The 24,752-nt window shown below is 45.4% G+C and overlaps 1 protein-coding gene across 1 annotated transcript in view; it reads right to left on the bottom strand.

Annotated features, from left to right (window-relative positions):
• Nucleotides 1-24,752, bottom strand: part of LOC140458192 (protein-methionine sulfoxide oxidase mical3a-like) — a 433,786-nt gene that overhangs the window by 134,154 nt on the left and 274,880 nt on the right. The window contains exons 26-27 of the mRNA XM_072552428.1: nucleotides 22,319-22,403; nucleotides 15,954-16,146 (exon numbers count right to left, since the gene is read on the bottom strand). Coding sequence (XP_072408529.1) covers nucleotides 15,954-16,146; nucleotides 22,319-22,403 — 278 coding nt within the window. The remainder of the gene's footprint in view (nucleotides 1-15,953; nucleotides 16,147-22,318; nucleotides 22,404-24,752) is intronic.

Below are 24,752 nucleotides of genomic sequence, written 5' to 3'. Positions count from 1 at the left end.
GCCTCAAATATGATCAGATATGGAAGGGCAGAAACAAGTGGGAACTGTCAGCAATTAGACACAACCAGACAGCACCAGATAGGAAATAGAAATTACCAGACAGGAAACAGACATAACCAGACAGTACCAGCCAGGAAACAGACATAACCAGACAGGAAACAGACATAACCAGACAGTACTAGACAGGAAACAGACATAACCAGACAGGAAATAGACATAACCAGGAGACAGGAATGAAGGGCTCTGGCCCGAAATGTCGATTTTCCTGCTCCTTGGATGCTGCCTGACATGCTGTGCTTTTCCAGCAATACACTCTCAACAATGGATATAACCAGACAGGAATTCAATACAACAATACAGGAATTAGACACAACCAAACAGGGAACAGACGTAACCATATAGCACCAGACAGGAAATAGATACAATCAGAAAACATCAGATATGACTGGCACAAAATAATCTCAGATAGGAATTAGGCATAACGAGCCTGCATCAGGTAGGAATTAGGTACACCCGAGAGCACCTAGGAGGTATGACTGGGCAGGAATGAGATAATCTCAGACAGGAATGAGGCAGAACCGGATGGTAGGAGACAGGAGTTAAACATAAGCAGACAGGAACTGGACACAATGATGGTAGAGAGATCCAGGAGGTAGTGCTGAAGGAGCATCAGCCCTTGAGCTAGTCTAGCAGGTTTGAGATTCTTGCTGTGTGTGTGGATGACAGCAGGAGCTGTAGTGAGGATGAGCAAACTGACCACAGCACCATGGGGCATGGAGCCATTCAAGAGGGAGAAGAAAAAGGAAAAGAAATGTAATCAGGGATTATATAGACAGGGGGATAGACACTGTGCTATGTGGCCTGTATTAACAGTCTTGAAGGCTGTATTGCCTGCCTGGTGTCCAAGTTCAGCATATCATCTGGGCTGGAGAGGAACTTGGCTGGGGAAGGGTTGTTGTGATTCACGTAGGTACTAACAATATCGTTAGAAAGAGGAAAGAGGTTCTGCTGAGGGAATATGATCAGCTAGCAGCTAAATTGAAAAGCTGAGACAGAAAGGTATTAAGATCAAATTGGCACAGAGTAACCAGGATTAAAGAGGTGAATATGTAGCTCAAAGATTAGTGTGGGAAAAACAGTTCAAATTCATGGGACACTGGCACCAGTACTGGGAAGGAGACAGCTGTTCTGATGGGACAGGCTGCACCTGAAACATTCTGGGATCAGAGTCCTGGTGAATCTCACAATTTGAGCTGTGGATTGGGCTTTGAATTGAATAGTGGAGAGGGGAGCAATGGGGTCAGTTGTACGGAAAATTAAGGGAAAACTGAAAGGGGGTTGTTGGGCTCAGCAAAGCTTATTAGTTTCAATAACAAGTATTAAGACAGAGTATGGAAAAACTCAGGAATCTCACTTCAGGAATGTCAGAAAGGGGACAAATATGAGGAGGGGGAGCAGTCAATGCAGGACTGAGGGTGTTGTACTTAAATGCCCACAGATTGTATGAAACAAGGTAAATGAGCTTGTAGTGTAGATTGAAATTGGCTGGTATAATGTTGTGGGCATCACCGAGATGTCGCTGCACAGCGATCAGGGCTGCAAAGTAAATATCCAAGGATGCACATCCTATCGAAAGGACAGATAGATAGGCAGAGGAGGCACAGTTGCCTTATTAGTAAGAAATGAAATTAACTTGATAACAAGAAGTGATTAGAGTCGAAAGGTATAGAATCTGTGCAGATATAATTGAGGAACTGTGAAGGAAATAAAGACCCTCATGGGAACTATTACATGGCCTGCTAGCAGTAGTCAGTACATGGGGAAGAAAATGAATCAGGAGATAGAAAAGGCATGGAAGAAAGGCACGATCACAATATTCCTGGGGGACTCCAATGTACAGGTGGCCTGGGAAAATTAAGTTGGTAGTGGATCCCAAGAAAAGGAATTTGTGGAATGTCCACAACATGGTTTTTGTAGTAGCTTGTGACAAAGCCCACTAGGGAACAGACAATTCTGGATTTGGTGTTGTGTAAAGTGGCTGACTTGAAGGTGAAGAACAAGTATATGGCCAGTGACCATAATATGATAGAATTCACCCTGCAGTTTGAGAGAGAGAAGCTGGAATCAGATTATAATTGAGCTAAAGTAAGAACAAAGACATGAGGGAGGAGCTGGCCAGAGTTGATTGAAAGAGGAGCCGAGCAGGGAAGATGGTGGAGCAGCGATGGCAGGGGTTCTGGGGACAATTCAGAAAGGACAACAGAAACCCATTCCAAGGAAGAAGAAACATTTCAAGGGGAAGATGAAGCAACCACAGCTGACAAGGGAAGTCAGGGACAGCATGAAAGTAAAAAGGAGTGCATACAATGTGGTGAAGATGAGTGGGAAGCCAGAGGATTAGGAAGCCTTTAAAACCAGCAGATGATAACTAAAAAAGCTACAAAGGAGCAGAAGCTGAAATATGAGAGTAAGACAGCTAGAAATATAGAAGATGATAACAAGAGTTTTTTTTTAATATTGGATCGCTGAAAAATGAGTCTGGAGAAGTAGTAATGGGGAACAAGAAAATGGTGGAGAAACTGAATGGGTACTTTGCACAGTTGGTTTAGTTCATTTGGCTGGATGGTTTGTTTGTGAACCTGTGTGATGCCAACAGCATGAGTTCAATTCCCATGCTGGCTGAGGTTACCATGAAGGAGTCTCCTTCTAACCTCTTGCCTCTCCTAAAGTGTGGTGGCCCTCAGGTTAAATCATCACCAATCACCTCTTTCTAATGAGAGAGCAGCCCTATGGTCTGGTCAGGCAACTTGACTTGGCATCATTTTCAAAGCAGAAGACACCAACAGTATACCAGAACTTCAAGAGAATTAGGGGGCAGAGATGAGTATAATGGCAATCACTAAGGTGAAGGTGAAGATGAAGATCTAAAGGTGGATAAATCACCTGGATTTCATGGACTACACACCAGGCTTCTAAAGGAAACAACATAGGAGATTGTAGAGGTATTAGTGGTGATCTTTCCGGAATCACTGGAGTCAGGGTAGGTCTAGAGGACTGGAAAATACCTAATGTAATACATCTGCTTAAGAAGGATGGGAGGCAGAAGGTAGGGAATTACAAGCCAATTAGCCTGAACTTGGTCATTGGTAAGATTTTAGAGTCCATTATTAAAGATGAGATTGCAGAGTACTTGGAAATGCATGGTAAAAAAGGGCTGAGTCAGTGGGCGGCACAGTGGTTAGCACTGCTGCCTCACAGCGCCAGAGACCCAGGTTCAATTCCCACCTCAGGCAACTGCCTGTGTGGAGTCTGCACATTCTCCCAGTGTCTGCGTGGGTTTCCTCCGGGTGCTCCAGTTTCCTCCCACAGTCCAAAAATGTGCAGGTTAGGTGAATTGGCCATGCTAAATTGCCCATAGTGTTAGATAAAGGGGTAAATGTAGGGGAATGGGTCTGGGTGGGTTGCTCTTTGGAGGGCCAGTGTGGACTTGTTGGGCTGAAGGGCCTGTTTCCAAACTGTACGAAATCTAATCTAATCTAATCTTGACTTTATAAGGGAGGTCATGCCTGACAAATCTGTTAGAATACTTTCCAGGAGATAACAAGCAAGTTAGAAAAATGAGAGTCAGTGGCTGGAATCCATTTGGATATCCAAAAGGCCTTTGACAAGGTGTTAGACAGGAGGCTGCAAAACCATGGTGTTTGGGGCAAGGCACGGACATGGACTTGCTGTCTGGCAGAAGGCAGTAGGGGTAAAAAAAGAGGCTCTCTCAGGTTGGCAACTAATGACTAACAGAGATCCTGCTAGGACCACAACTATTCACATTATACATTAATGATCTGAACAAAGGAACTGAGGGCACTGTTATGAAGTTTGCAGATGGCACAAAGATAGATGGAGGGACAGGTAGCATTGAGGAACCAAGGAGACTGTATAAGGACTTGGATAAACTCAGAGATGGAATACAATGTGAGAAAGTATGAGGTTATGCACCTTGGTCAACTATTTTCTAAATGGGGAAAATCATCGGAAATCTGAAGCACAAAGGGACTTGGCAGTCCGAGTTCAGGAAATGTTAACGTGCAGGTTTAGTTGGTGATGAGGGAGGCAAATGCAATGTTAGCACTGATTTCAAGAAGACTAGAATACAAAAGCAGGAATGTACTGCTGAGGCTCTATCAGGCTCTGGTCAGATTGTCTTTGGAATATTTTGAGCAGTTTTAGACCCCACATCTGAAGGCTTTACAGGGGGTCCAGAGGGCATTTACAAGAATAATTCCAGGAATGAAGAGCGATTGAAGACTTTGGGTCTGTACTCAGTGGATTTTAGAAGGATGGGGGGGGGTGGGGGGGGAGATCTGATTGAAACTTACAGAATACTGAGGGACCTAGGTAGAGTAAATGTGGAGATGTTTACTAGGATCTGGGAGCACAGTTTCAGAGTGGAAGGATGACCTTTTAGAACTCATATGAGGGGGGATTTCTTCAGCCAGAGGGTGGTGCTGTTGGAACTCATTTCTGCAGCAGACTCTGGAGGCCAAGATATTGAGTGTACTTAAGACACATTGGTAAGGGATCAAGGCAGGAGAATATTATTAAGTGACCTACAAACCATGGTTGAATGATGGAACAAACTCAGTGGGCTAAATGACCAAATTCTTCTCCTGTATCTTATGATCGTATTGTCTTAATTAGAGAGCACCAGACAGGAATTAGACACAACCAGACAGGACCAGGTATTCCTGCCCAGTCACGAGACAGCCTCAATTATGATCAGATTCCAAAGGGCAGGAGCAGCTGGGAGCCGGCAGGAATTAAACTCAACCGGCCAGAAACCTTATGTGACTAGTCAATACCCTACAGGACTAGAATGTTCTCAGGCATAGCTCAATGGACCTAGATAGGGTTAAACAAAACAGGTATGCTCTTTTCAATCCAATTTATAATCAACACATAAAAGAATGGACAGGGAGGTTCCAATGAACAACCATTTATAAAGTATCTCTAATGAAACAAAATGTCGCAATGTGCTACACAGCAACATTCTGAAATAAAATCCAGCACCAAGCCAGACAAGGGGTTTTAGGTCAGATGACGAAAGGCGTATTTTAAAGAAAGTCTGAAGGAGGAGAAAGAGGGAGACAGAGAATCAAGGATTGCTCTTTCTGGCTGTTTGCAGCTCAGGGGATGGTGAGTCTACTCCATCTGCAAGATTCATAACCAAGTGAACATTTCAATAAATGTGGTCAGAAAGATATGGCAGAAATGGTGACGAGCCACAAATACGTTGCAATCTTGACATGAGGTCTGCAGCAGTTACTACAACTTGGACTCAGAGCTAGACACATCGTGGGCATCAGCAGAGGGGAGAGTTAACATATGCTGGAACACAGCTGTTAATACAGAATATAGATCAGTAGAGCACAAGAACGGGCCCTTTGGCCCACCATGTCTGCCTAGACATACCATCCTAAACAAATCCCCCCTGCCCACACATGGTCTGTATCTCACTACTCCCTGCCTTTCCATATGTCGATCTAAATGTCTCTTGAACTTTGCTATTGTAAGTGTTGCTACCTCCTCCCTTGGCAGTGTGTTCCAGTCATAGAACATAGAACATACCAATCTCTGTGTAAAAAACTTTCCTCTCACATCTCCATTAGATTTTCACCCTCTCCCAATGCCCCCTAGTATTTGACATTTCCACCCTGGGAAAGAGACTCCATCCTATCCATGCCTCTCATAATATACTTTTATCAGGTCACCCCTCAGCCTCCAATGCTCTAGCAAAAACAATCCAAGTGGGTCCAACCTCTCCTTGTAGCTAATACACTCCAACTTAGCTGACATCCTAGTCTTTTGCACCCTCTGAAAAGCCTCCACATCCTTCCTGTGTGTGGGCCAGATGTCCAAATGTGGCCTAACTAATGTCTTATACAGATGCAACATAACTTTCCAATTTTTGCATTCAATGTCCCAACCAATGAACCATGCCATATCCACTTATGTTGTTAGTTTCAGGACTCCAAAATTCCTCTGTATACCAATGCCTCAAAGGATCCTACCATTTACTGTATACTTTCCTCTTGCATTCGACGTACAAAATGCATCACACCACATTTGTCCGAATTAGACTCCATTTACTATTTTTCTACCCAACTTTCCAACTGATTGATATCCTGATGTGTATTTTGATATCTTGCTTCACTCCCCATGGCTCCACAAATCTTTGTGCATTTTCAAGCAAATAATTTATACACACACATATGTTTATACATATAGTTTCCAGAACTGATTCTTAACGAATCCCACTGGTTATAGACCTCTGGCCTGAAAACACACCACCCTCTATCTTCCACAGCCAAGCCAACTTACCAAACTCAGCATGGAATCAATTTGACTTAATCTCCTGGACCAGCGCTCTGCGAGGGACCTTGTCAAGTGCTTCAATAAAGTCCACATAGGCAATATCCACTGCCATCTTAGTCACTTCCTCAAAATAACTCAATCAAATTTATTAGGTAAGACCTACACTGTAAAGCCATGCTGACCAACCTTAATAAATCCATTTTCTTTCCCAAGTGCAAGTAAATTCTGTCCTTAAGAAGGGTCTTCAGACATTTCTGAAACACTGAGGTAAGGTCCACTAGAGGAAAGGAGGTGATTTTTGAGAAGTAGTTTAACAAAGCAGATGCAGCAGGCAGACAGGAAAGAAGGCACGGCAGAAGCTGCAGTTTCTCTCATGAAATGCCATTTCTTAAAAGTACTGGGAAATCTGAAAGAGTTCCAAATACCGGACCTGTCTACCTGGCAACATCTGAAGTAAGTGGACAATGACCAATTCTCAATAATTCAAATCCAAGTTAATTGGAATCAGAACTGAATACCTATTATCAAGCAATTGTTGCCAGCCATTTAGCTTTTGAGAGCGTGGTGCTGGAAAGGTACAGCAGGAGCAGGCCAGTCAACGTTTCGCCCTTCATCATTTGCCCGAAACATCGACTGCCTGACCTGCTGTGTTTTTCCAGCACCACACTCTTGACTCTGATCTCCAGCATTTGCAGTCCTCCTTTTTGTCTAGCTATTTGGCTTTGTTGACAGGAATTCCAATCTTCTTTATTTCCAGGCTTTTAACTCACAGGGTGCTTTTTTCCCTCCATTTTGCTTTTTCTTTTGGAAAAAGCAATCTCTATAGAGACTTGTCTTTATGTGTTGTTTGAGTCTGCCTGGGTGTTGAGGATTAAAGGGATATAAGTTTTAATTCCAAATCATAGCTTGGATGTTAACCAGTCATTGCCACTTGCTTTAAGAATATGTTTTGTTTATAATAAAGAGGTTAACTTGAGTTGTTTTCTTGGAGTGGTGCAAACCAAGGAAGGGGGATGGGAACGTTCCACGTTCCTTGTGGAAGGCAGGGGGGAATGGAGAGGGGAAGATGTTCTTACTGGTGGGGTCTAGTTGGAGTTGGCAGAAGATGATTCAGGAGAAGAGTGACAGTAATAGGGTGATTGTTATGGGAGACTTTAACTTTCCTGATATTGATTGGGAAAGCTATAGCTCAAGTTCGTTAGATGGGTCAGTGTTTGTGCAATGTGTGCAGGAGAGTTTCCTGACACAATATGTAGATAAGCCAACAAGAGGTGAGGCCATACTGGATTTGGTTCTGGGTAACGAACCAGGCCAGGTATTAGAACTAGAGGTAGGTGAGCACTTTGGGGACAGTGACCACAATTCGGTGATTTTTACTCTAGTGATGGAGAGGGATAAGTGTGTACTACAGGGCAAGAGTTATAGCTGGGGGCAGGGAAATTATGATGCGTTGAGGCATGACTTAGGATGTGTGGATTGGAAAAGTAGATTCCAAGGCAAGAGCGTAATTGATATGTGGAACTTGTTCAAGGAGCAACTATTGAGTGTCCTTGATAAGTACGTACCTATCAGGCAGGGAGGAAAGGGTCGTGTGAAGGAGCCGTGGTTTAATAAGGAGTTGGAATCCCTTGTTAAATGGAAGAGGGCGGCCTTTGTAAAGATGAGGCGTGAAGGTTCAATAGGGGCGATTGAGAGTTATAAGGTAGCCCGGAAGGACCTGAAGAGAGAGCTAAGAGCAGCAAGGAGGGGACATGAAAGGTCCTTAGTTGGTAGGATTAGGGAAAACCCTAAGGCTTTCTATAGGTATGTTAGGAATAAAAGAATGACTAGGGAAGGAATAGGTCCAATCAAGGATAGTAATGGGAAGTTGCGTGTGGAGGCTGAAGAGATTGGGGAGGCGCTGAATGAATACTTTTCGTCAGTATTCACTCAGGAACAGGACATTGTTGTCGATATGAATACTGAGGCACGAATAAGTAGAATGGATGGCTTTGAGATATGTAGAGAAGAGGTGTTGGAAATTCTGGCAAGGGTGAAAATAGATAAGTCCCCTGGGCCTGATTGCATTTATCCTAGGATTCTCTGGGAAGCAAGGGAGGAGATTGCAGAGCCATTGGCCTTGATTTTTGTGACCTCTTTGTCTACAGGAGTAGTGCCAGAGGACTGGAGGCTAGCAAACGTGGTTCCCTTGTTCAAGAAGGGGAGTAGGGATAATCCTAGTAACTATAGGCCAGTGAGTCTCACTTCTGTTGTGGGCAAAGTCTTAGAGAGAATTATAAGGGATAGGATTTATGCACATCTGGATAAGAATGATGTGATCAAGGATAGTCAGCATGGTTTTGTGAAGGGCAGGTCGTGCCTCACAAACCTTATTGAATTCTTTGAGAAGGTGACGAAGGAGGTAGATGAGGGGAAAGCGGTAGATGTAGTATATATGGATTTTAGTAAGGCGTTTGATAAGGTCCCCCATGGTAGGCTACTGCAGAAAATACAGAGATATGGCATTGAGGGTGAGTTGGAGGTTTGGATTAGGAATTGGCTCTCTGGAAGAAGACAGAGGGTAGTAGTTGATGGCAAAGATTCATCTTGGAGTGCCGTCACTAGTGGTGTTCCGCAAGGATCTGTTTTGGGACCATTGCTGTTTGTCATTTTTATAAATGACCTGGAGGAAGGGTTAGAAGGTTGGGTGAGCAAGTTTGCGGATGATACGAAAGTCGGAGGAGTTGTAGACAGTGAGGAAGGATATGGCAGGTTACAGCGGGATATAGAGAAGCTGCAGAGCTGGGCAGAAAGGTGGCAAATGGAGTTCAATGTAGCTAAGTGTGAAGTGATTCACTTTGGTAAGAGTAATAAAAAGATGGATTACTGGGCTAATGGTAGACTACTTGGTAGTGTGGAAGAGCAGAGGGATCTTGGTGTCCATGTACACAGATCTCTGAAAGTTGCCACCCAGGTAAATAGTGCAGTGAAGAAGGCATATGGCGTACTGGCCTTTATTGGTAGAGGAATTGAGTTCCGGAGTCCTGAGGTCATGCTGCAGTTGTATAAGACTCTGGTGCGGCCGCTTCTGGAATATTGTGTGCAGTTTTGGTCGCCATACTATAGGAAGGATGTGGAGGCACTGGAACGGGTGCAGAGGAGGTTTACCAGGATGTTGCCTGGTATGGTAGGAAGATCCTATGAGGAAAGGCTGAGGCACTTGGGGTTGTTTTCTTTGGAGAAAAGAAGGTTTAGGGGTGATTTGATAGAGGTGTACAAGATGATTAGGGGGTTAGATAGGGTTGACAGTGAGAACCTTTTTCCGCGTATGGAGTCAGCTATTACAAGGGGGCATAGCTTTAAATTAAGGGGGGGTAGATATAGGACTGATGTTAGGGGTAGGTTCTTCACTCAGCGAGTCGTAAGATCATGGAATGCCCTGCCAGTAGCAGTAGTGGACTCTCCCTCTTTATGGGTATTTAAGCGGGCATTGGATAGGTATATGGAGGATAGTGGGTTAGTGTAGGTTAGGTGGGCTTTGATCGGCGCAACATCGAGGGCCGAAGGGCCTGTACTGCGCTGTATTGTTCTATGTTCTATGTTCTATGTTTAAGGATGATACATTTGATGTAGAGACTGACAGGGCAGTATGTGAAGACAAGAGGGATCCTGTCTTTGTTGCGTTTGGAGGGAGGAGGTTTAGAACAGTGGAACAAGGGATGGAGGTGGTGCGGTGGAGGGCTGTCTGGATGGCAGAGGCAGCGGGGGGGGGAAGCACGATATTCGAAATAGGTGGACATCTGGGATGCTTGCGAGTCCGAGCGGATGCGATGGAGGTGGAGGACTGGGAAAACGGGTTTGAGTTCTTGCAGGATACTGGGTGGGAGGAGGTGTGTTCCAGAGAGTTATGGGAGTCTGTGGGTCTGTAGTAAAAGTCCGTCTGTAGTCTGTCGCCAGAGATGGAAATGGAGAGGTCAAGAAAGAGGGAGGGGAGGTGTCCAAGAGAGACCAAGTGAATCTGAGGGCGGGATGGAAGTTGTAGGTACTGAGGAGGGACTGTTCGACAGAGCAGACAAAGTGGCTGGGGCCTATCAGAGTGCCCATGGCCACCCCCTGGATTTAGAGGAAATGGGAGGAGTTAATGGAAAAGTTATTAAGGGTGAGGACTAATTTGGCGAGGTGGAGGAGGATATTGGTGGAGGAGGACTGGATGGGTCTGTTGGAGAGGAAGATGTCGAGAGCCTGAGCGCCATCTTTGTGGGGTATGGATGCGTATAAGGACTGCATGTCCATAAGTGAAGATAAAGCACTGGGGTCAGAGAACTGGAAGTTACTTAAGAGGTAGAGGGCATGGTTAGTGTCGCGGATGTAGGTGGGAAGTGCCTGGACCAACAGGGAGAGGATGGAGTTGAGGTATGAGGAATAAGTTCGGTGGGGCAGGAGCATGCAGAGATGATGGGTTGGCCGAGCTAACTGGGCTTGTGGATCTTCGGGAGCAGGTAGAACTGGACGGTGTGGGGCTGGGGGACTATGAGGTTGGTGGCACACAGAATGACAAAGCAGGAAGGGTAATAGCCCTGATAGTCAAGAATGGTGGAAAGACATTAGCGAGGAAGAATCTGACCTGGGGAGAGCATTCATTTCTGGAAATGAGGAATAGCAAGGGGTCAGTAATGAAATTGAGAGAAACGTGTAAAGTCCTCTGACAGTAGGCATACTGTTTAACAGAGAATTTAGCAAGAAATTATTGGAGCTTATAAGAAAGGCAATGTAATAATTATGGAGTATTTAAATCTTCCTATACACTGAGACAAGTAAAATGGCAGATGTGGTCTGCCTGACAAAAGGTTAATATGCATGAGGGTGCAAGGAACCATGGGTAATATATTAGCATGGAGAGAGGATTGGTTAACAGACCGAAAGCAGAACATAAATGGTGCTTTTCAAGTTTACAGGTAGTAACTAATGGAGCACAGGGATCAATTTTGGTGCCTTAACTATTTGTAATCTATAACTATTTTAGATTTGATGGAGAGATCAGGAGTAATGTCTCTGCGTTTACTAACCACACACAACAGTGTAAGGAAGATGCAAAGAGATGCAAGAAAACTTTGGGTCGGGTGAGGGGGTAAAATGGGGGTAGATGGATGAGAAACTGGGCAAATGCTAAGTTTACATGTAGGAATAAAAATGCAGAATGTTCTTCAAAAAGTGTGAACCTTGTAAAAGTTGATGTTTGGAGAGATATGCAGATACAGAAAACAATTAGGAAAGTGAATGACGTTAACTTTTATTGCGAGGGGATTGGAGTACGTAAATGAAGAAGCCTTGTTGCAATCGACAGGATGTTGGTGAAACCACACCTGGAATATTGCAGCTCTCGTCTCCACATTTCAAGAAGAGGATCCTTGCATTAGAGGTGATACAGTAAAGGTTCATACATTGGTCCCTGCAATGACAGGCCTATCCTATGATGAGAGGCTGAGTCCATAAACCTGTAACAAGTAGGAGTAGATGAGTCTGCTCGGCCATTCAATGAGATCATGACTGATCTGATAATCCTTAACTTTAATTTTCTGCCTTTTGTCTATAACACTTGATTCCCTCACTGATTAAAATTCTGTTCATCTAGTTTTTGAATATACTTGACGACCCAGCTTTGACAGCTGCCTATGGTAAGAATTCCTCAAAATTCTCAGAGGAAATTCCTCCTTTTCTCCATTACAAAAGGCTGAACGCTTACTCTGATATTATGTCCTTCTCTAGCTGGCCTTCAATGACAATATATCTTTCTTCGTATCACAGTGTGGTCTGACGAGTGCCTTGTACTGTTTTAGGAAGACCTCCCTATTTTTATATCCCATTCCCTTTGGAATAAAGGCCAACATTACATTTGCCTTCCCGATTTGCTTCTGAAGTTGCGTATTAGCTTTTTATGATTTATGAGCTTCTGAACAAAAGCTTTCAGCATACCTTTCCCACTTCAATAATATTCAGCACTTCTATTCTTCCTGCTATAGTGCACAATCTCATATTTTCTCACATTGCACTCCTTGTTTAATCTATTTCCCGCTCAGACTCTCTGTATCATCCTTAGCACTTAGCTTGCCATCTATTTTTATGTCTTCTGCAAACTAGGAGATTGTACATTCACTTTCCTGATCTGGGTCTCGAAAATATGTTGTTAATAATTTGTGGTCTCAGCACTGACCCCTGTGGCTCTCAATAGTTATAGGTCACCATCCTGATGATTCCAATTCTCTATCAAGTAACTCTATCAGTCCCAATCCTCTATCGCCAATGCCGTAGGCTCTACTATTGGGTTAATATTGTCTTGGGTTTATGAGAAGTGAATTAATTAACATTCAAGACCTGGAAGGGGCTTGATGGGGTCGACACGAAGAGGTTATTCCCCTGTAGACCTTTCAGCAAGATGGTGGTAGAGTAGGACACGTCACCCAGAGCTCCTCTACTCTGCCTGTTTCTCTTCCATGTTTTTTCTCGCTTTTTAGCAGTTATGATGCAGCGCTAGGGGGAGGGAGTCCCGGAGCAAGGCGAGGGGGAGGGAGTCCCGGATCAGCCCGAGGGGGAGGGAGTCCCGGATCAGGGCGAGGGGGAGGGAGTCCCGGATCAGGGCGAGGGGGAGGGAGTCCCGGAGCAAGGCGAGGGGGAGGGAGTCCCGGAGCAAGGCGAGGGGGAGGGAGTCCCGGATCAGGGCGAGGGGGAGGGAGTCCCGGAGCAAGGCGAGGGGGAGGGAATCCCGGATCAGCCCGAGGGGGAGAGGGAGTCCCGGATCAGCCCGAGGGGGAGGGAGTCCCGGAGCAGGGCGAGGGGGAGGGAGTCCCGGAGCAAGGCGAGGGGGAGGGAGTCCCGGAGCAGGGCGAGGGGGAGGGAGTCCCGGAGCAGGGCGAGGGGGAGGGAGTCCCGGATCAGGGCGAGGGGGAGGGAGTCCCGGAGCAAGGCGAGGGGGAGGGAGTCCCGGAGCAGGGCGAGGGGGAGGGAGTCCCGGAGCAGGGCGAGGGGGAGGGAGTCCCGGATCAGGGCGAGGGAGAGGGAGTCCCGGAGCAGGGCGAGGGGGAGGGAGTCCCGGAGCAGGGCGAGGGGGAGGGAGTCCCGGAGCAAGGCGAGGGGGAGGGAGTCCCGGAGCAAGGCGAGGGGGAGGGAGTCCCGGAGCAAGGCGAGGGGGAGGGAGTCATAGAGTCATAGAGATGTACAACACGGAAACAGACCCTTCGGTCCAACCCATCCATGCCGATCAGACATCCCAACCCAATCTAGTCCCACCTGCTAGCACCCGGCCCATATCCCTCCAAACTCTTCCTATTCATATACCCATCCAAATGCCTCTTAAATGTTGTAATTGTATCAGCCTCCACCACATCCTCTGGCAGCTCATTCCATACACGCACCACCCTCTGTGAAAAAGTTGAGCCTTAGATCTCTTTTATATCTTTCTCCTCTCACCCTAAGCCTATGCCCTCTAGTTCTGGACTCCCCCACCCCCTCTCCTTTATCTATTTATTCAATCCATGCACCTCATGATTTTGTAAACCTCTATAAGGTCACCCCTCAGCCTCCAATGCTCCAGGGAAAACAGCCCCAGCCTGTTCAGCCTCTCCATGTAACTCAAACCCTCCAACCCTGGCAACAACTTTGTAAATCTTTTCTGAACCCTTTCAAGTTTCACAACATCATTCCGATGGGAAGGAGACCAGCACTGCATGGAAGAGTCCCCGGTGCAGTGCAGTGTACCTTGGTGCTGCTGAGTGCCAGTGCAGAGTGCCAGTGCTGAGTGCCAGTGCTGAGTGCCAGTGCAGAGTGCACTGGTGGCTTGGAGCAGAGCAGAACAGTCGTTGGACTGGGGCCTGGTGCGGGCGATCTGACCACCTGCTGAGATGCTGATATTTGAAATTCTTTACCAGACTGTAATATCAATCCTTTAACTATCTGATAACTATTTTACTTCCAACTTATTTTCTCGACACAGTAATTAATGCTACTACTTTTCCTTTTATTCATCCCATGTATCCAAGATTTGTACTTAAGATGGCATCATCAGGGGCAGCCATTGTAAACACTTTTCACTGTACTCCTGGGTTCAGTGGTTAGCACTGCTGCCTCACAGCACCAGGGACCAGAGTTCGATTCCAGTCTCGGGTGATTGACTGTGTGGAGTTTGCACATTCTCCCCGTGTCTGCGTGGGTTTCCTCCCACAGTCCAAAGATGTGCAGGTCAGATGAATTGGCCATGCCAAATTGCTTGTAGCTTTCAGGTGCATTGGTCAGGGGTAAATGTAGTGTAATGGGGTGAGGGGAATGGGTCTGGGTGGGTTAGTCTTCAGAGAGTTGGTGTGGACTGGTTGGGCCAAATGATCTGTTGCCACACTGTGAGGATTCTATGATTCTACAATTCCTGAACTTCTGTACAGGAGTTCATGGGATAATAAAGGATATTCTATTCTATTCTGGATAGGAAAACTAAAACAAATTGACACGGGCTCACGATTGGGACTAAAATGAATGGAAATGTCTTCATTGAAATGGTTGTGAATCTTTGGATTTGTGATTGCAGTCTCAACCACAAATGGAGGAATGATTAAAATCAGGAAGACTCAAGGTCAGAGAAATGGGAACACAGATATCTCAGAGATTGTGGAGTTGGAGGAGGTTAGGGAGATGGAGAAGGAATGGATCTGGGAGAGGTTAGAAAATGAGGAGATTATTACATGAAGGCATTAATTGACTAGTAGCTGATTAAGTCAATAATGCTGAGAGCTCATAAACACACATCAGAAGTGTGGATAATGCTACCCCTTGCATCTACACCCTAGCAGCTTGCCCCAACACTGACCCTCTGCCTAATCCAACACTCCCCTCCCCTCTCCTCTCACTCTCCTCCCCTGTCACCCACACTCCCCCTCCCAAAGCACTCCCCAACCTGTGCCCTGTCACCCACAACCCCCCTCCCCTAATACATCCCTCCTGCCTCAGCATCAACACTACCCCTCTCCTGACATGCTCCTCTCTCTGTATTCCCCTGGCAACCACACCTCTCTCTCTTGGAGCCTACACTTCCCTTGGCCCTGCATCCCAGACACCCGCTCTCTTACAAACACCTACCCTCTCCCTGACAACCCGATCCCATACTCTCACCAAATGATGCCAACCATCCCAATCTACCAATATTGATCCTCCACCCCAAACACACTCTCCACTCACTTCAGACTCTCAGTCTCCCCTACACACTCTTTGCCCCTAACATCCTCACACACATGCTGCCTAACCCCTAACCCCCCCCCCCCCCCACTTCTCTGTTCCCTCATCCACACTGTTTACAACCTGGCCTAACACACCCTCTGTGCTCCCGACATGTAGTTGCTGGGCCACCCCACCAGATGTTGCCCCTATGGAGTCTCTGCGCTCCTACACTTTTCTCAAAACCTCAATACACTTCCCTACCTCCCCCCCCCCCACACACAATCTGCTCCCCCCCCCCATACTCTTTCTGCCCCTGCCCCACACACATTCTGTGTTCCGCCACATACTCTCTCTGCCCCTGTCCCATACAAGTCGCTCCCCACCCCGCTCCCCCCACGCACACTGACCTGCTGTCTGGCTCCTGGCTGATTTGCTGAAACGCACTGCTCAGGTTGTGTTCTGCAAGTGTCTCCTCAGGTACCTCCTGGAGATCTTCCTCACGCTCCAGTGAAACCCGGATATTTTCCAACTCAATCCTCTCGGGAGTGCTTCGTATTCGCTTTGCCTGGCATGGCTCTGCCAGGGCATCAGTAAACGCCACTGGAACAAGAAGACAAACCTCCATACAGTGGGTCAGGTGAAGAGGTGACAAAGATCACACACAGTTAAACATCTGGTGACATTAATGGTGGCTGCCTTGGATTAACAGAATTAGGAAAGCAAACAGGAGGAGGGAAGACAGAGGGTTCCAGCTGAGAGAACACAGCAGTGACCAAAAATCTCAGTCTTGAATATAATCAATGATGGAGCTTCCACAACAATCTGATTGACCCCGATTGTGAGTCTTTTGTTCAAAATTTCTCAGTGTGGGGGAAATACCTTTCAGTATCAAACCCGCCAATCCCCTTCAGAATCTAAGTTGCTTCTTTGTGATCACCTGTTGAACTCCAATATCATCCCAGTTTATTCAGCCTCTTGTTAATTGTATAACTGCAATAAACCTTCCCTATTCATGCACTCTAATTCCCATGCAATAAAGGCCAACATGACAGCTACCTTCTGAATTGCTTTGCTATACTTAAGTGCTAACTTAAAATCAGCCCATTTTTGCTCAGCCTTTGTTTGCTGTTCTCTAGCTGCTCCAATGCCCAAGATTAGGCCCAACTCCATGAGCCATACCTGTATTTTAATCTTTTACTTAAATACAGGTATAGTGCTCCTATTGGACACCTTGCGATAGCGTTTTTGTAACTACAAAGGTAAGAAATTTGTAAGTAATGATTTATTTTCCAGAACTGCATGTTGACTTTGATTTCATATTCTTACATTTGAGTTACAGAAAGCTGGTATGCAGGAACAGCAAGGAATAAGGAGGGCAAATGGAATTTGACATTTATTGCTAAAGGATTATCGTATCAAAGTAGGGAAGTGCTGTTGCAACAAAGGATTAGTGAGACCACCTCAGGAGTACCGTATACAGTTCTGGTCCCCTTACTTGTGGAAGGGGATAACCGCACCAGAGGTAGTTCAAAGAGGTTCCACAAGATTAATTCCAGAGATGAAAAGTTTATTTTATGAAGAGTGATTCAGCAATTTAGGTCTATGCTTTTTAGAGTTTAGAAGAATGGGAGGAAATCTAATTGGGCTACATAAGATCCTAAAGGGGATACGACAAAGTAGAAGCAGAGCAGTTGTGGGGCAAGGAGTCGTCACAGTTTTAAGATAGGTGGTGGCAGATTTAAAACAGAGATGGGGAGGAATTACTTTTCTCAAAGAGTTGTGAACCTGTGGAATATACTACCCAGAGTGTGGTGGATGCTGCGACACTGAATAAATTTAAGGAAGAGACTTTTAATTAATCACAGGTTAATGGAGAGTAGGCAGGAAAATGTAGTTGAAGCCAAGATGAGATTGCCATGATCATATTAAATAGGGGACTAGGTTCCAAGGGCTGAATATCCCCATGCCATGAATTATCTTATGTGTCATAGTTTCTCAAGGAATTAAGATTCTTCCAGAATTCTTTCCATTTCCTGCACTTTCCCAATGGCCCACCTCAGGCTAACAGAGTTGTATGTCAGGGACATTCTGAATTGGAGAAGTTGCTTTGGAAGTACAACCCTTTCTTTTCCCCTTCTTTCATTCCCTCCCAAACCCTTCCTGACACCCCTCTTCTCCCTCTCTGTAGTGTCCTTACTTTGCATTCTTCCTCCCTTTGGGTTATGGGATTACTCACTGTTTCCCCCGGTGGCATTTGAAGAGCTCGGAATCTCTCACACAACCTTGTGAAAATTCTATTAAAGCCCAGCAGCCTGGACACTGAGAAACAGCTTTCACACACACACTACTTACTGGCATAAGGTCAGGTTGCACATTCAGCTAAGCCTGACATACAAATACTGAGCACTGTAGGACAGTGCTCTGCCTGTCGGAGACCTTTCTTCTAAAGGTAGAAACGATGAAAGAAATCATATGAAATAAGACAAGTAATCACGCAGCCATACCAACAGCTAAACCATTTCCCTGCAGCAAAAGAGCAAACGCACACATCTCTTGTCCAGCAAGCAAATCAGAACATCCTGCATTAGTCTGATAACTTTCATCTTTTTTGATCAATTTCTCTCTCTCTCTCTTCCCCTTTCTCTTCTCCAAATATTCTCTCTATCCCTCTCTCTTCTAGGACACTCTCTCCGTCCCTTTTTTCTGATCATTCTCTCTCTCCCTTTTCTCCAATCTCCAATTCTCTTGCACCATCACTCTTCCCTGATCATTCTTTCTCTCTCTCCCTCTAACCTGATCATTCTCTCCCTCCTTCACTCTTCTATTGTTCTTTATCTGTCCTTCTCTTTTCTCTAAATCACTCTCTGCCTTTTCTCTTAACGTACCCTCTTTGTCCTTTCAACAAAACCCGTTTGCAAACTTACAGTAAAATAATGCTTTTAACATTGCCGGTATTTACAGATCATTCTATAATTCTTCTTTAATTGCATAGTCATTGATCCTTTACACTTTGGTGTATGCTGACCTGGCTGTTGCTTCCAAGACATTGTCATTTTTCTCAGTCTCTCTTCTTCTCTAAGCAAATGTGGTTGGCTTCCTCTCTGCTGCCTCCACTACGTGCTGATAGGAGTGAGCGTGATACATAAATCGCTGGTGTCAGCTTCCACACTGAGATTCATTCTGACCTGTTGTACACGTACTCAATGGATTGTGAATAGGGCATTAATCTGCTGCTATGTTACTGAATTTCAATCAGTCCCAATGTCAATTTAACCATCAGTCACTGGGTCAGTGGATCACCACGTCGCTATACCCATCAGTCACTATGTTACTGGATCACCACCAGTCATTGTGTTACTGGATCACTAATTGGTGACTAGATCATCACCAATCACCAGCTCATTGGATAACTGTCACCATGCCACTTGATCACTAGTCACCAAATCACTGGATTGCTGGTCACTGTCTCAATGTCAGTTATCATGGATCAACAGTCACAATTTCACCAGATCACCATCAATCTCCATATCATTTGATCATCATGAAGTCACTGTGTTGTTGGGTCCCCGGTCATTGATGTGTCATTGAGTTGTCTCCGTTTGTTGCATCATGGATTTCTATTGGTCAACATCTAACTGGATCACTTTACTTATGTCTCTGTAATGTCGCATTGCCGGTTGCTTTGTCAGTAGATCACCAACAATCACTATGTTGCTTAATTTCCAACAAATGCTATCTCTCAGGATACTCACCAATGTGTATGTGTGACTGGATCTGGAATGGTCACCGTGCCATTGGACCTCCGCCAGCCACCACATTGCTGGATCCCCATTTGCCACCCTCTCATTGGATTGCAATTGGTTATATTTAACTGGATTAAATTTGGTGCCTGCAACACAACCGAATCCTCATCCATCCCTATGTCACTGCACCCCAATGGATGCCCAATTGATTGGATCGCCATCAGTTATTGTGATACTGAATCACTAATCAGCCATCAGTTACCAGGTTAGTTTATCCCAATTGTGTGACTAGATCCAAAATCTCTGCTCACTGGACCCTCCTTCATCACCATGACACTGGATCTTGATCTAAGTGCAATATCTCACTACTTTAACATTTGTGTCTATGGATTAACCTGAATTGAGCTGCCTCACCCTTGCAGCTCCATCCTCACTGGGATTAATTGTTGATTTGGATTCATATTGTGCTGGTGTGAAAACAGTCATGAATTAATTACTGTTGCAAATCTTCTAATCTGTATCAGAATCCGGAGTTCAAGAAACGACAGGCCACTCGGTTGAACCTCTGGTGGGGAAGCTATTGAAAGCAATTCTGAGGGACAGAATTAATCTACATTTGGAGAAGCAGGGATTAATCAGCATAGTTTTTTCACGAAGAGGTCATGTCTGACCAACTTGATTGAATTTTTCAAAGAGGTGACCAGGTGAGCAGATTAAGGTAATACTTTTGATATACTCTATTTGGACTTCAGCAAGGCATTTGATAAGGTCCCGCATCGGGGACTACAGCAAAGGTAAAAACCCATGGGATCTAAGGAAATCCAGCAAATTGGATCCATGATTTTTCTGAGTATCAGGAAGCAGAGAGTGATGGTTGAGGGGAGTGTTTTACCTGGAGGTTTGTGCTCAGTGGGGTTCCACAGGGTTCACTGTTGGGACTCTTGCTGTTTGTGGTTGACATAAATTATTTACATTGAATACAGGAGGGTTGATCGGTAAATTTGCAGATGATATAAAAATTGATGGGCTGGTAAACAGTGAGGACAATAGTCTTAGATGACAACAGGATATTGAAGAGTTGGTCAGATGGGCTGATCAATGGCAAATGGAATTCAATCTGTACACATGAGGTGGCACAGTACAAACAAGGCGAAGGGAAGACATGGTGCTGCTGATAAACTGGAACTCACTACTTGTGAGGGTGGTCGAGGCAAAACCCTTATACATTTAAGATGTATTTCGATGTAATGCCAAGGCCACAAGCCAAGTGTTGGAAAATGGGATTAGGTTAGCTGGTTCACAGAATCCCTATCGTGCCTCCCACTGAGCCAGCACTAACTCTCCAAAATGCATCCAAGCCCAGCCTCACCACATCTAGCCCACCACACGTTCCTTGTAATCTCGCATTTCCCATGGCTAACCCACCGTGCCTGCACATCCCTGAACACGAAGGGTAATTTAGCATGGCCAGTCTACCTAACCCTGCACATTGTTAGACCTTTGCACCTGGTGGAAACCCATACAGATGGAGGGAGAACATGCACATTCCACACAGCCCAAGGCTGGAGTCAAAATCAGTTGTTTTTGAGTGGTTAAGACTCAATGGGCTGAAAGGCCTTTTTCAGTACAGTAGACCTCGATGACTCTGAGACCCCTATGTTCAACCCAGATCAGACAAAACATTACACACCTGTGATATTTTTTGGGCCATGCTTTCGATGAACAGTCCTGCAGATCTCACTGAGCTCAGAAATCTGAGACAAAAGAGCCCAGGAAACTCCCATGGAAGACAGATTCACGTTTTACTGCACCAGCTGTGATAGTCAAGGAAGCAAACACCATTGAAATGGCCCACAGTGTCTTTGACAAGCCATTGGGAGAAGGTGCGGTCAGTGGGTGCTGAGGGTGGGTAAGTGGTGAAGAGGCAGGCAGGTGGGTGAGTGAGATGGCTGAGTAACGAGATGGGTGGGTGAGGAGGTTGGGCGATGAGGTGGCTGAGGGGGTCAGGTGATGAGGTATACGAGGGGATAGGGTGATGAGGTAGGCGAGGGGGTAGGGTGATGAGGTAGGCGAGTGAGGGAATTGGTGCCAGTTGATACTGGGCAGTGGTAGGTGTGGGGCTTTGGACAGTTGGTGGGCTAGAGGGGAGTGTGAGTCAGGGGTAAGTGGCTGTAGTAGCATGGGTCAGTGGGTAGTCAAATTGGACAGATTCAGGAGCTGACCGGTCTAACATTCCCTGGCTAATGATCTGTCAGTGAGTCAGCAACCTCAGATATCTCTGACAGCCCGGAATTTTATAAACATTTCTGGATGCCCAGTACTCACTCAATTGATGTTTCAACTTCCTTAACAGTTCCCCAGAAATTGAGAGGGATCCCAATGTACATTTTGGGAAATGGGAAGGGGTGGAGTATACCCAATCTCTGACTATCCAGATACTGGAAGATCTGGACCAGTTAACCATCTAGACTGGCAACACTGCTGGTGGAACCTTGCTGGAAGTCGGTGCTAGCTAAAATATCCAGGCACAGGCAAAGTGGCGGTAGCAGATTTATTTGTGCAGTTATCACAGTTGCAGAGCAGAGACAATGCTCAAAGTTGGTTTTCCGTTTATCAGGGAAGCATAATTTGGGTGAATTTGGGAAAAGATTGTGAATCAGGTGGAACTGCGAGGTAGGGGGGACTATGAGGGCTCAGTCCTGAGGACATTTATAGCAGCAATGAGGCAGAGAGAGACTGAAAACCAGAGGTTCATCCCCAGCAGCAAGCCTGTGTCTCAGTTACAGAACTGGGGATTCTAATCTTCTGGCCTGTGAATCTCCTCACAGAATCCCTCACACAACACCAGAGACAGTAGAGGACAGAGAGTGGGAGTATGAGGTTCTCCTGCTGATTCCCTTCTTAGCTTTCGGAATCTGTTGAGCTGCCTGCCTCGTAAATCCATCGGTTCATTTCAATGCACAGCCTAGCAATGTTGCCCTTCACTGGGCAAGGAATCCAATCGTTGTCAAGCAGAGCACAACATCTACCTGCAGCTCCGTCTGTGTAGTGCATCTTGGAGTCCGGCGCTTCAACCGGGTTCATGGTTGGCAGTGGGGGAGGAGAAACCTTCTCCTAGTCAAAACAAAAAGCAAATGGAAGAAAAGGTGAGAAAAGGGAGTATTCAACATGGACTATCAACTGGACCGTACAGAAAAGACCAATTGTACACAGCAACACAGGGGACAAACCAACTGTACATAGCAGTACAGGGGATAGACAGACTGTAGCAGCAGAACAGGAGACTGACTGTACAGAGAAATACAGGGGATAGACCAACAGTACACAGCAGCACAGGGGCAGACTGACTGTACATGGTAGTACAGGGGATAGATCAACAGTATGAGCAGTACAGGAGATAGACTAACTGTACAAGCAGCACAGGAGGCAGACTGATTGTACATAGCAGTATAGAGAACTGATGAACTATACACACCAGAACAGGGGACAGACCAACTGTGCACAGAAACAAATGGAAATCACTGACTCGTACACACCAGGACAGGGAACCCACTTTAATGACAAAAGGTAGAAGTAAACTCTCAGAATGAGAGATCCAAGTGACTAGTGAGAATGGGGAGTTGGAGGAAATTAGTAAGAAGATTATACTGGTGAATTTAATGGGGTTGAAAGTTGATGAATCTCCAGGACCTGCTTGTGTACATCTCATGGTGCTGAAGGAGGTAGCGACAGAGGTAGTTGATGCATTGGTGATTATCTTCTAAAATTCTATCGACTCTGGAGTGATTTCTACTGATTAGAAGGTAGCAAATGTCAGCCCATTATTTTAGAGAGGAGTGAGTCAAACAAACATGGAACTCCAAGATTAATAGCCTTTTATCAGTAGTAGGGAAACTGCTGCAATTTATTATAAAGGATGGGATGAATGGACACTTGGATATCAATGATCTGATTGGATATATTACAAATTTGCAAATGAAAAATCATGTCTGATGAACTTGAGTTTTTCGAAGACTCAACTACAAAATTGATAAACAAGATAAAGTCCTGCACAGGAGGCTGGTTCAAAAAATAAAAGCACGTGGGAAAGAACGTGATGTACTGGTGTGGATTAATGATTGGCTAAGAGACAGAAAATAGACAATCAGAGTAAATGGGTGTTTCTCATGTTGGCAGCTTTGGATCTCAGCTGTGCACAACATATATCAATGATTTGGAACTGGAGATCAAGTGCTTTCTTGCAGTACAAGGGTACTGTCCTACCCCGGGACCGAGAAACCCGAGTTCAAGTCCCACCTGCACCAGGGTGCCAAGTTCAATTCCCGCCTTGGGCGACTATCTGTGTGGAGTTTGCACATCCTCCCCGTGTCTGCGTGGGTTTCCTCCGGGTGCTCCAGTTTCCTCCCAGAATCCAAAAGATGTGGAGGTCAGGTGAATTGGCCATGCTAAATTGCCCATAGTGTTCAGTGCATTAGTCAGAGGGAAATGGGTCTGGGTGGGTTACTCTTCAGAGGGTCGATGTGGACTTGTTGGGCCGAAGGGCCTGTTTCCACACTGTAGGGAATCTAATCTAATCTAAACAGGAATGAGTACTGTGAGGAAGATGACTACTTCAGGAGGATTTGGGCAGGCTTCGTGATTGGACAACAACTTGGCAGATGGAACATAAAGTGGAAAAATGCAACGTTATCTACTGTGACAGGAGAAATGGATGTACAAAGGTTGTAAAGTATTAGACGTCCTTGTTGATAAGTCAGTCACTGAAGGCTGACATGTAAATGCTGCAAGCCATTAGGAATTAGGTCTTATCACAAGAGGATTTGAGTACAGGAGTACTGAAGCCCGGCTTCACTTGTATAGGAAGTGGTTAGACCACACCTGGAGTACTGTGTGCAGTTTTAGTCTCCTTATCCAAGGAAGAACACTATTGTCAGAGAGGGAAAGTTCACCAGATGTGTTTTTGGGATGACAGGACAGTTCAATGAAGAGAAATTAGTCAAACAGGGCCCACATTCTCTTGAGTTTTGAACAATGACAGGTGACCTTATTGAAACTTACAAAATACTTAATATATAGTAGATATAAGAAGGTAAGATGTTTCCTCTGGTTGGGGTTTCTGGAACCAGGGGTCACAATTTAAAAGTAAGGGTTTGCTACCTAAGTCAGTGCTGAGGAGAAATGTTTTTACGCAGGTTTGTGAGCCTTCAGAACTCTCTACCACAAAGGGCTGTGAAAGCTCAGTCTTCAAATATATTTAAAGTAGAGATTTCTGATTCCAACAGCGTAGAGTCTGAGGGATGGGGTGGGTAAAAGACATTGAAGTGTTTCATCAGCCAGATCGTGTTCAATGGCAGGACAGGCACAATGGACTGAATAGCCAGCAGGATTCAGAACACACAGAATGCACACAACATGCCAGTGAACTGACTTCACTGACAGTGCTGAAGACACAATGACTGTACA

This window comes from Chiloscyllium punctatum, chromosome 32 (genome assembly GCF_047496795.1).
Source record: "Chiloscyllium punctatum isolate Juve2018m chromosome 32, sChiPun1.3, whole genome shotgun sequence".
Classification (NCBI taxonomy): Eukaryota; Metazoa; Chordata; class Chondrichthyes; order Orectolobiformes; family Hemiscylliidae; genus Chiloscyllium; species Chiloscyllium punctatum.
This window is presented reverse-complemented; position numbering and strand designations above follow the sequence as displayed.